The sequence below is a fragment of the Nicotiana tabacum genome, chromosome 8 (assembly GCF_000715075.1).
Source record: "Nicotiana tabacum cultivar K326 chromosome 8, ASM71507v2, whole genome shotgun sequence".
Classification (NCBI taxonomy): domain Eukaryota; kingdom Viridiplantae; phylum Streptophyta; class Magnoliopsida; order Solanales; family Solanaceae; genus Nicotiana; species Nicotiana tabacum.
In genome coordinates this window covers 173,980,355-173,992,164 of record NC_134087.1, presented here as the reverse complement: position 1 = coordinate 173,992,164, position 11,810 = coordinate 173,980,355, and the positions used below count along the sequence as shown (strand labels likewise).

The 11,810-nt window shown below is 37.9% G+C and overlaps 2 protein-coding genes across 3 annotated transcripts; one reads left to right on the top strand and one right to left on the bottom strand.

The window, feature by feature from the left end:
- The first annotated feature begins 1,496 nt into the window (after positions 1–1,496).
- LOC107804459 (uncharacterized) lies at positions 1,497–6,679 on the top strand. 2 transcript variants are annotated; one of them, XM_016628362.2, is made up of 6 exons: positions 1,497–1,646; positions 2,946–3,382; positions 3,463–3,515; positions 3,983–4,020; positions 5,204–5,633; positions 6,260–6,679. In XM_016628362.2, exons 1-6 carry the CDS (start codon positions 1,621–1,623, stop codon positions 6,473–6,475), a joined length of 1,200 nt encoding a protein of 399 aa, XP_016483848.1. In that variant the 5' UTR covers positions 1,497–1,620; the 3' UTR covers positions 6,476–6,679. The 2 variants fall into 2 exon arrangements, with proteins under 2 accessions (XP_016483848.1, XP_075075986.1); XM_075219885.1 differs by lacking the exon at positions 1,497–1,646 and adding an exon at positions 1,647–1,776.
- Positions 6,680–8,029: 1,350 nt separating this feature from the next.
- LOC107804458 (multiple organellar RNA editing factor 8, chloroplastic/mitochondrial) lies at positions 8,030–11,305 on the bottom strand. The gene is made up of 4 exons (XM_016628361.2): positions 10,875–11,305; positions 9,777–9,874; positions 9,557–9,622; positions 8,030–8,895 (listed from the first exon to the last, which is right to left on the bottom strand). The coding sequence occupies exons 1-4, from the start codon at positions 11,246–11,248 to the stop codon at positions 8,201–8,203; spliced, it is 1,233 nt and encodes a 410-aa protein (XP_016483847.2). The 5' UTR covers positions 11,249–11,305; the 3' UTR covers positions 8,030–8,200.
- Between the last annotated feature and the right edge of the window lie 505 nt (positions 11,306–11,810).

Genomic DNA, 11,810 nt, shown 5'->3' with positions numbered 1-11,810 from the left:
TGACAGGGAGATCAATGCGAGAAGAGTCACCAGCCATTTTGTCAAGATAGTGTCGCAAAAAGACAATGGAAAGGAAGGATGAAAGTTTTTAGCCAACTAGGGGCGAACGAAAATTCGTAGTATCAAGAAGAAAGTATATTCGCAAAATTCTTTCAAGCAAAGGGCAAAGAAGTGTGTCAATCGAATGATGTGTTCCTTCTATTTACAAGTGACATAAATCCACCAAGCATGAAACCCAAGAGTCACCAATCGAATCTGATAGGTCACAAAACATTTCGGTTCCCCAGGAATGTGTGTCATAATGGCAGCAACCACGAAACAACGCTTCAATACCAAATGACGTTTCGGTTTCGAAACAGTCGCAACGGTCCAAGGATATCGAAAGAGCATCGTCATCTCACTTGAAACCTAAGAAGCGCAACCAAGGAACAAGCAGTCAGACTCCTCTCGAATTCATAGCAATCATGATCCGTCTGCCTGGCCCGATAGGGGACGACCCCGACAGACGGAGGGACTAACTATATTGATCAAATCTGACCGCTGCGGTCAAGCTAACCAACATCCCGTCCAGGCGGCAAGGCAGTGAAAGGCGACATAGTCTATTCGACATCTAACACGCTCGATACCCGTCGAGTTAGAAAAAATAACGTTTAGAGGACGACCAAGGAAGACATAGTATGAGAGAACGTCGGACCAAGTAAATAGCAAAGGTCCCATGACTATATATAATAGGGGAAAGCCTTCGATTAAAGGGGGTTCTCTTCTCCATCCTCTCTCCTAAGTGCTCTGATTTGTAATCTTCATAATGAGAAGAAGAACAAAGTAATCTCCATAAAAACATGTAAAGCTACCTCCCATATTGATTGATGGGAGCCACAATAAAGAGTTTCAATAAGATCGATTACCTCTATTCCGTCTCATATGCTATTCTTTCAATTAGCTCATTGGTCTGGAATTTATTATGTTTAACTAAGATACCCTTTCAGTCTCTTTAATTGATTTGTTAAAAAAAGGTTCCAATATCTTTTGAGTCAAACACATATATCATACATTTATTTATTCAGTACGGGTAAGTTTTTACCTTTCCACAATATCATTAGACGTAATATATGCAATGTACTTAGTGTGATCTCATAAGTGGAAAATGAAAAAAATAGAGTGTACGCAAACCTTACTCCTACGTAATATTGGTGGAAACTTACATCTTGCTTGGATTGTTGTTACTAGGGATGTACAAAGGAAACCGACAAACCGCACCAACCAGATAATTCGAGTCAAACCAAGAAAAAAAAACCCGACTATAATTCAATTTGACTTGGTAAAAGTCACGGAATAGAATTGTTAGATAAAAGAATAGAATAAAGGATAAAATATAGTAATTATTTAATAAGAAGGAAGGTAACGACCAAATTCATGTTTCCATAAAATGATATTTTTACTATACAATAAAATTTAAGTATCAATCAAAACAAATAAATTTGGCTAGAATCTAAGAGTTAAAAAAAAAAATAGTACACCAAATTAACCACGGGCCAAGATTACTTTTATCTGGGAACAGAATAGAGAGGAATATACAGTACTAGAGCGAGCAGGTAACACTTTATCACAAACGTATGGTGAATGCGTCTCTCCATCTTCTCCCCCATGTAAGCTCTCACACTCTCTCTATACGTTTGAATTTGGATTTCTGCCTTATTATTCCTCTTGGCTCTGCAAAAAATCTGACTGCAGTTTAGGAGCAAATTCAGAAACCCCGTCTCCGTAATTTGAACAATGGCTAGTGCTTTCTGTTTTTCTTTTTGTTTTATAATTTAGTTAATTTCCCTACCAGTATAATGGCATTACATCGGTTTCATTTTTTTTATATTTTGCTAGATGTGAAGTGAAATTTTGATATTTTTGGTCGATGATGACTGATGGGTTCGGTTTTGCATTTTATCGAATACTTTGTCGAGCTTCTTATTTTACATTTATTTTATGTTCATATATGAGACAAAATTTGAGCAATGTGATCACAATGAAGGAGCTTAACCCTATTTATCAATGTACCCAAGATTCCTTGACCATTTGCTGAGAAAATTAGTCTTTAAAGCCACCCAAGAAACAGATTTCTGAGGGACAGGCATCACATTAGGTATTTGCACTGTAATTTGAAGTTCTTGGTCATTTGATTTAAGTTAATTATTGAAATTTTCCTAGCTATCATTTGGACGAATAGGGTGACGAGACTAATTTGGTTCTTCATTGAGCCATTTTAGGTAAAATCTTATTCAGTAAGCACCTTAATTATTTTATCTGGACTTTATACAGTTGAACTCATTTGTAAATTGTAAATGAATGACACCACATTTTTTCGCGAGAATTAGGAGAAAGAGGCACTTAGTAAATTACTTGAGCATAAGAAATTTTCCACTAATGGTGATATTTTCCAATGGGCCTTTTTAATACCAAGGCGTCATTTTTGCATTCATCAGTTTTTGCTTTTGTTTCATGTATCTGAAATTCTGAGCCAAGCTGTCTCGTTGTTTCTCTTTTCCCTATCTTTTTTTTCCCCATTATGATTCATATTTTGATAGATCATTTGAGTTCTGCATGAGTTTTATTTTAATAAATGTTTAGTTATGCTTCAGTTTTAACAATTGCTTAACTGATTATTCAGTTTATCATTTGGTACATGTTCTGCTTTTCCCGCAGAAGGTAAAACAATTATGTGAATCCTAACCTCCTATGTTATAGCAGACACCACAAGAGTCTTGTATAACGTTATGTACGAGTGGTGCTTTGTTATCTTGATAGTAATAATGTTGTTTAACAAGAAATGGACAGCGGATGTATTGTTCTTTTGGCTACACACTAGGAGACTTAACCTTTGATTGTATGTTGCCCAATTAATGCTATTTATCAAACGGAAGCATCTCTGATCAATATATTTGTTTCTTCCTCAGGAAATTATCTCCTCATCTTTCTATCAATACCTCGCATAGTACTTTTCTTTCCCCAACTTCAGCTTGTGTCGCTGAGTGTACACGAAGTAGACTGAGCATATCAAAGTCAATTTATCATGCATCTGTGGTTCAGAACAACTCCTTATCATCTGGCTTTTCTGTTTCATCCAAAGGAGAAGACTCGTGTAAATTGTTATATGCTAGAAATGGTCCGGCAGAGATGTTGCAGTTAATGAGGTGTAATGCAAGAAAACAAAGTGCTGATATGAACAAGGAGCAAGTTTTGGCTGAAGACTTTCGAGAAGAGGATTATTCCAACAGAGACAAGGGTTTTGACTATGAGGATGGTAAGGAAAAGGAAGCAGAGAGAAGAAGAAAGATTGGATTAGCAAACAGAGGAAAAGTGCCATGGAACAAAGGCAGAAAACACAGTCCAGGTAGGTTTGATATGGAGGGTGGTATGTTAGTTCCTACAACATATATTTGTGTAGTTTAACTACTCTGCAGTACCTTGCAGAGACTCGTGAAAAGATCAAACAGAGAACCAAAGAAGCTTTGAGTGATCCAAAGGTGAAGTCATGTAAGAATCAATAGTTCGATGTTCTTCACACTGCATTTACTTCCAAAACAGATGTGGAACATGTGCTGTTGTTGGATTAAAGAAAAAAAACAATTAGTTTATCTAATTCAAACATATTTTATATCTCTAAATAGCCAACCCCACTTTTTTAGGATTGAGGCATAGTAGTTGTTGTATATATATCTCCAAACTGGCTTTACTTTTGGTTCTGCTTTGGAGTTTATACATGGAAATGAAAGACCACAATATCATCCAACGCTCCTTTACTTTTTTCCATTTTTTTTTGGGTTACCTCAAAGCATTGCTTCTGCCAGAGAATGACAATGGTAGCATGATAGTGTACTGACTATACGGTAGATATAGATACATACATTTATACGTACATGCTGTATGGTACATATAGATACATACATGTAAATCAATATCATTTTCTGTAATCTATTTTATCTATTTTCAGGTAAGACGAAAGATGTCTGAATGTCCACGCGTTCTAAGGTACTTTTCCGCCTCATCTTTATCATAATTGGAAGCTGTACGCACTTCTGTAGTTATACTTCCTTGCATCTTGGTAAAACATTCAAGTCTGCTACCGAATGCTCTGAAATGTTTATGATTTTGGTAGGTGTAATGAAAGTAAAGGCTCAAAGTATGAGGTCACATTTACTTTGCTAAGGAATAAATAACATTCACGGCTTTGTTTAAGCGTCCAAGAGTTAGGTTAGTTATATAAGAGCTTGAATTTCAGGATTTTGGACAATCTTGAGGAACTGTAACAGCCTAGCAGCGGGCGACTAACTTAAGTCAATCAATATACGTGTTTGCATATGTCTTTGTGTGGTATATGTCAGCTTTCATTAGACTATCTCTCTCTCTCTCTCTCTCTCTCTCTCTCTCTCTCTCTCTCTCTCTCTCTTTATAAGTTCAAGCTGAAGATACTACTGAATACCCTTGGCAAAGAAAGATAACATTGGAAGCACTATATTGAGCAAATATATTTTGCTTAAAGTTCCAACCGATCACTCCTTGTTCTTCTTGCTTCTGCATGTGCTTCCGACCAGCCACAGTTATATTCATTGCTAATGATACATCTATTCAAACAATTTCAGCTGGCTTACCAGAGCTTTGTAACCTCCTCTTGTGTCATTTCTGACCAGATATGATAGACACAGACTGCATGATAGGTTTTCCCCTCCTGATAAATAGACTCTGCTGTAGTTTTTCAGAGGCTCTCTACGCATCACACAGCTGCAGCATCTGCTGCAATTCGTCATTGTAGCAGGGACAAATGAAGAAAAGGTGATAAATAGTCTGTGTAATAACCACAAAAAGTACGATCAGTACGCTTAGCTACTCCCACGGCCGCTCCATTTTTAAATTTCTTTTAGGCGCTTTTACTAATAAAAAAGTATTTTAGGCACTTTTGACTCCCTGGTTTGAAATTTTAGAAGTTCTCAGTAGAGGATCTCTTCCTGAGCCATACTAGTGTGCGGTGTCATGATCTTCTTTGTAAAAGTTACTAGTATTGCCAGAAATCATTCTCTTTACTCTAGTATTGAATGATAGGAATTGTTTGACATCACTATAACTGCAGCATGAATAATAGTTCACCAAAAAGGATAACTTGCAAGTTAAACTTTTTTACCTTAAATCTGGAAGTCAATAATAACTCTCTTTGCAGCAATCAGACCAAGATAAGAATACGCACATCTCTGAGAAAACTGTGGGGGGAACGCTTAAAATGGAAAAGGTCAAGGGAGAAATTCTTTCAGTCATGGGCTGAAAGCATTGCAAATGCTGCTAAGGCAGGTGGGGGTGACCAAGAAGAACTAGAATGGGACAGCTATGACACGATTAAAAGAGAGATAGCTCTCGAACAGCTTCAGTCAGCTGCAGAAAAGGCTAAGGCAAAAGAAATGGCACGCATACGAGCTGAGAGAGCAGCACAGAGAAAGACAGAAAAGATGCAGAGACTAGCTCAAAGGAGAAAAGAACGAGAAGAAAAACAAAAAGTTGAAGGAAAAATAAAGAGACCGAGGAGACTGTCAAAGCAAGAGAAAGAAGAGCTAGCTGTTGCTGAAGAATTGAAACTCAAGGCTAAATTAGTGAAGGTCAAAACTCAACATAACCTTGCTTGAACATTGATATTAAAATATGCTTGAATATGGTTTACTCACGTAAATCAATTTTTGCCAACTTTCATTTTTAAAAGATAACATATTACAGATCATTTAACTGGGCCTAATCATGGAGATAACTACAGGTGGACCCGAGTGGTCTAGGAGTGCCATGGCTTCTCCCAAACTTTTGACAAATTAATATTTCATATCCTATGTATAAGGAAAATTTTGAAAACCCCTCCTATTTTGTTTGCTGGCCACTCCAAATTAATTGCTATTGCCTATTCCAAGAAATTACCATGTCTGCTAAAATAAAGTCAGAGATTATATTCTCTCATACATCAAATTTTGAACTTTTTGCTGAACTTTTTATCATGCACTATTCCCTTCTGGGAAAGGAAACACAATTGCTCCACAAGTTAGCACTGAAATAGTATATAATCTGAAACAAATTCCATTCCACTGTGAGTGCGGCTAAAAAGTTGCCATTTTGGTGCATTATTTGTGCTTCATAACTGATGTCATATCCTGTATGTTCACAGCTTCTTCTGCAGCTAAAAAGTTGGCACGTTGGTGCGTTATTTGTGTTTAACTGACCATTTCCTGTATGTTCACAGATTCAGAAGAAGAAGTCCACACCCAGTCAGGTTTGCAGAGAACATCAACGAGCTTGGGAAAGACTTGATGTAGGGTTCATAAAGAGAGCACACGTACAAAATACAGTTTCACTTGCAGATCAGATTCGTGTTGCCAAAAAGAGAACGGAGGTTGTGAATGGAAAAGCCTTTAGTATTACATCCTCTGGATCCGTTGAAATATCAGCAGAGGCCTAATTGTGCAGTTTACCAGCGGATTCAGAATGAACCAAAAAATCTACTTTCTCAATTCATTTACAAATGTAGTGTTTTACTTCATTTTTTCAGGAAAACTAAATTTTGTGTAGCTTGTGGACCTCCTTTTCTGTAAACATAAGACTCAGGAGTGACTACTGATTGTAATATGAACAACTGAATAGGAAAGAAGGTAATCATTGCTTTTCACTTGTGTTGCAGATATGCCTCATCCGTTGATGCTTTCAGCTACAACGGATTTGTTCCGAGATTTGTGACCCTTTTGTCTCTGTTTGGAAAGATTAGTTATACTTTAATTTTCTTTCTCATCCTATATTTACATCCCTTGGTTTTACATTACTGTTTCAATAATCAATATACGACCTTATAGCGACTATCCCACATTAGCTTGGAGAGAACTCTCACATCAGAATCTGCGATTTCAGGTTTAGCGTCGGGAAAAAAGGGAAGAGAGAAACGTGAAGGCATCGAGTTGTCCATCTCTGTGACTTCAAGCTGCGTAAAAATTGGATTGGAACTAAGCTATACGTCTCCTGATGGATTTGTTTGAGTTGAAATTAGTTTATTCCCTAGTGTTACAATTTCAGTAGTCTTCTGTCGTGCCTGCTCAAAGTTCAAGTAAGAAAGTAAAAATAGCACGGTATAGCTAGTTTTCGGACTGGTCATTCAAAAATAGCCAGCGGTTACCAAGTCAATGAAAAATAACCACTATTTTGCTGCAGCAGAGACCGATCCAGCAAAATATACTGGAGTTCGGTGCACCTATGTATGAACCCCAGCATATTATGCTGGACCAGTATACTTTGCTGGTTCCAGTATAATATACTGGAGCACCGGTGCTCCAAACTCCAGTATATTATGCTGGACCGGTATACTTGTTCCAACATACTTATCTTGGAACTCCAGTATAATATGCTGGAGTTCATGTATACTTATGCTGGAACTCCAGCATAATATACTGGCGTATTTCCGGGTTTTGAACAGTGTTTTCGCTCAGATTTATCTTTACATGAAAAGTGACTAAATTTCGATTACTTTTGAAACTGGGCTATTTTTGAACGACCAATTATAAATCTGACTATTTTTGAATTTCACCCAGTAAGAAATGATAGTGATCTTCCAGAAATTGTTTGCCTGGCTATGTTAGTATCACTTCCTAAATAGAGAATATTTTGCAAAGGACCATTGTTTATTGCGACAGTTGAAAACATCATATTTCCACGGCTGTGAATCTATATTTGGAGCTTTAAAAGGAAACTGGAACCTAATCTCATGCTCTATTAACAAATAGCTTCTTGAACGAACAACTATTGTCGCCTATAGACTATAGCGTTAACCACTATTCTTAATCTTGATTAGTAATGTCGCTTCTATTGAGCAGAAATTCGCCTATACCTAGACAGTAATTGTTATTAGAAACTTTACATTGACAGAGCACATTCTATTTGCAATTAAGCCTTGAGAATTAAAAGGATTGTATAGATTGGAAGCCCTGACAGGCTGAAAAGGCAATCCACAGTAAAGCAAATAGAGCAATTCTAATAAGGTGACAGCACTTAAATAAAACATGAATTATTTTTGGTACAGCACTCAATATGTACCATTATGATGAAATCGTGCTACCGAAACATAAGATGGTACATTACTTCCCAAAATAAAATAAAAAAACCTAGCATTAAGAACTTCATACTTAATATCTACATCTGCTTATCGGTAATTAGGAGGGGGCATATCTCTTCCAGGCAAGTTTTGATTCTGATAAGGGTTTCCATCAGATGGATTAGGAGAGTAGCTCTGGTTTGGCCCTGGACCTGTTGGGTAAGGTGTGCCTCCACTGTTTGATCCACTGTTGTATTGGAAGTTGGGTGCATTGTTTGGCACTCCTCCATAGTTATGGGTAGGCCCTCCACCCATGTTTGGTGGAGGCATGTTTGGCTGCTGCATCCCACCCACATGGGGTGGCCTTCCCATGCCCTGCTGGTGCATCCCGCCCGGGTTGGGAGGACCTCCTATGCCCTGCTGGTGCATCCCGCCCGGGTTGGGAGGACCTCCCATGCCCTGCTGTTGCATCCCGCCCATGTTGGGTGGACCGCCCATGCCCTGCTGTTGCATCCCGCCCATGTTGGGTGGACCTCCCATGTTAGGTTGCTGCATCCCGCCCATGTTGGGAGGCGGTGGATTCCTCATGTTGGGAGGGCCCCCGGGTGGCATGTTGGATCCAGGGTTCTGACTGTTTTGGTTAGTCTGCATGTCTCTTCTTCTCTCAAAGTTTCTGGATCTATCAAAATTACGAGGTCGGTCATTTCGCCTGTTTCTCTCATTAGCACGAGCATTGTTTCTCACCCACTCCTCATGGTACTTAGGGTCATAAGGTACAGCCTGCCCATTGATAAAAGGTTCCCCTGCAACACATTACAGTGGTCAAATATTAGCAAAAGGCACTGAAGTAGAATAGCTGGTACACATGACCTAGTTCACAAGCAACAAGATAGACATGTAAAACAACTCTAGTTGAAGATGCAAGTATCTGCAGCCACATACAATAGTAATGCCTGTCGTTGGAGAAAAAGGGGGGCTATTCATTAAATTAATAGCAGATGATCTCCAACTTTTCTCCAGCTTTTCTGTAAGCTGTGAGAAAACATATACCAAGAAACAAAACCTAGGGTTTTTTTTCTTTTCATTTTGAAACAAATACTGCAAAACTTATCCAAAGTTTAATGGCCTGAATGTTATACACCCATGCGTCAATCACATCACAAATGAAATTAGTGAGTTGAATCAAACATCCAAGCCTAACTTTTTAAATACATGAATGTTTTTATCTCTTTTCTAAATGAAGCTAATTGGCAGAAGAATGAAATGAAAAAGGAAGCTCTCTGAAGCCTAGAAGCAACAGCATATTACTATTCATACACATAACAGATACAAGTGAAAAATTGAAAACATATCCTAATATCATACCAAGTGTGACAATCAAAGATAACATTCATGTAGCCTGAAAATGCTAAACTAGCGGTGACACAGAACGATGATAGCATTGAAAAACATGGAACTGCCTACCTCCATAATCTTTGTTTCTAACATCCAGATAGGAATCAGGAAGCACCCAACGAACCCTGGGCAGCTCTGCACATGAATGGAAGGAGTAAGTGATTAGAACTTCCACATCTTTACCTTTCATACACCATCACAACATACCAAAAAAAGGTGGGTGTGTGTGTGTGTGTGTGTGAGAGAGAGAGAGAGAGAGAGAGAGAGAGCACATCAATAACTGCATTACCTTTTAGTTTGTACGAAAGTTCTTCTGATACAAGAGCACCAAAAGCATAGTAATGCCTGGTTGAGACAGAATATATCTTCATCCTTGCTTCTTCCTCGCTGCAATTAATACAAAACCATCCATAGAAATAAACTAATTATTCTTTCCAGCTACTTAACATGCCAAACACTTCTCTAGTACTATTAGAGCAAGACAACAACCGGTTCACACACAAGGCACACATTCCCAAATAGAAATATAACCGCAAAGGCACGCATTTCCAAATAGAAATATAACCGCAAGGAAGTTCCCTTTTCCTCCTCCTATTCTATTTCTCATCAAGCTATTTATCACAATTGAGTTCAACTAAACTAGGTTGTTTTGGTGTATTAGGTATGGAGGAAAATATTCACATGGAACAACCTTGTTGGATATAAGATAAGGTAGCATGGATAGTCCCCAAAGGAGTAATGTATAGTATAAGGATAAAGTTGTGGTGTTCACTTTCGAGTATTAAAAGTTAACAATGATGTCCAAGTGTTGATTGAAAAAAAGAGATATTGCACAGAATTTGGGATATCCTAAAAGGAAAATGACTATCACGGAAGTTATTCCCCTCGTTTGTAGGAAAATGACATATTTTTAGAAAGCATTATCCACTAAGCAGATGACATGGAGTAGAATTTGTGACACTTCTGAAGACATATTCTGTAAGTTAATTTCCTTGTTCCGGTAGAAAATGCATTATTTCGGAAAGAATTATTAGGATGAGGGCGGGCATGTCTGCTTGGGCATCACACATTCATTTTATATATTAATGATATCTGGTTCTTCTAATTCATATAAATTTAATAAGACTGTGTCCTCTCTTTTTAATATTATTCCTTAAGCCCATAGGTTTGATTCTATAGAATCTGACCCATTTTATCATTGAACTAAAGGTCATAAATGAAACTGGACTGGTTTAGCAACTACACTAACAAGAAAGCGTAACAGCACATAATATAACAAGTAAAAAATTGACAGAAGCTAAAATAATAGAATAGTACTCCTAACAATTATAAATTGTTGGTTCATAAAAAAAGGATAAGAAACTAAAAGCAGAGGACCGAGTCAAACCTTCCAACAATATTAGCAAGAGTTTTGATGTAACTATCAATAATCTCATCCCTAGTGGGATCACCTTCGGGCTTCTCCATCACAACAAGCCAGTGTTCGAAGTCACAACCGTCGAGCAAAATCGTCTCCTTCGGGGGTCGATTCGACCAGTTAGGATTCGGGTCATTGAGCGACGATGACGTCTGTCGAGTGGCGAACCCTCGAACAGCAAAAGGCGTCGGCGGCGGAGAGGCGTTTTTTAGATTGGCGGCGACGGCAATAAGAGGTCGCAGTCGGAGGAGAGAGGAAGAAGATAATGTGCTCGATGGTGCAAGAGAGGTGTATGAGCGAGTGAAGGCAGTGAGTAGAGAACGAGTCAGATAGCGAGTCGCCATTTTTTGATACTAAACCCTAGCTCTGTTAAGATGAAGAAGGACTGATGAGTCTGGGAGGGTTTATCGGGTTTTAATAGAAAGTGCGAACGAAAATGACGTGAAAATACCGCCTCTCAAATTAATCCCTAAAGTTTGGTTGGGTCCCTAATGTTTCAAAATGTGTGAAGTGCATCCTCGAACTTTTGATGAGTAACTCTTTTGGGCGAAGTGCACCAATAGCAACTTTTAAGCCCGCTATTTAAAATATATTTATAATTTATAATTTATTTAAATATTAGTCAATTCACCAAATTTTTCTGTACTAAGTATCCTGAATTTGAAAATTCAAAACTTAATGTCTTGAATTTTGGAGCTGCTAATTTGAAATTCAGGATTAAGCATCCTGAATTTCTGAACCACTAATTTAAAACTCAGGACATAAGATTCGAACTTATGGATATAATATTTGAATTTTAGGACACAAACTTTGAAGTTTAAACTCTAAGACGCCGTGTTTTTGAAATTGAGCGAAATTGGCTAATCTTTAAACACACTGTAAACTGTGAATATATTTCAATCAACA

Excerpts from the sequence above, each read along its gene's own strand:
- LOC107804459 (XM_016628362.2), top strand. The coding sequence starts at position 1,621 with ATGCGTCTCTCCATCTTCTCCCCCAT. Across the intron at positions 1,647-2,945 it reads CTCTCCATCTTCTCCCCCAT|GAAATTATCTCCTCATCTTT; the intron begins GTAAGCTCTCAC and ends TTTCTTCCTCAG. Across the intron at positions 3,516-3,982 it reads AAGCTTTGAGTGATCCAAAG|GTAAGACGAAAGATGTCTGA; the intron begins GTGAAGTCATGT and ends ATCTATTTTCAG.
- LOC107804458 (XM_016628361.2), bottom strand. The coding sequence starts at position 11,248 with ATGGCGACTCGCTATCTGACTCGTTCTCTACTCACTGCCTTCACTCGC. Across the intron at positions 9,623-9,776 it reads ACTTTCGTACAAACTAAAAG|AGCTGCCCAGGGTTCGTTGG; the intron begins GTAATGCAGTTA and ends ATTCATGTGCAG. Across the intron at positions 8,896-9,556 it reads TAGAAACAAAGATTATGGAG|GGGAACCTTTTATCAATGGG; the intron begins GTAGGCAGTTCC and ends AATGTGTTGCAG.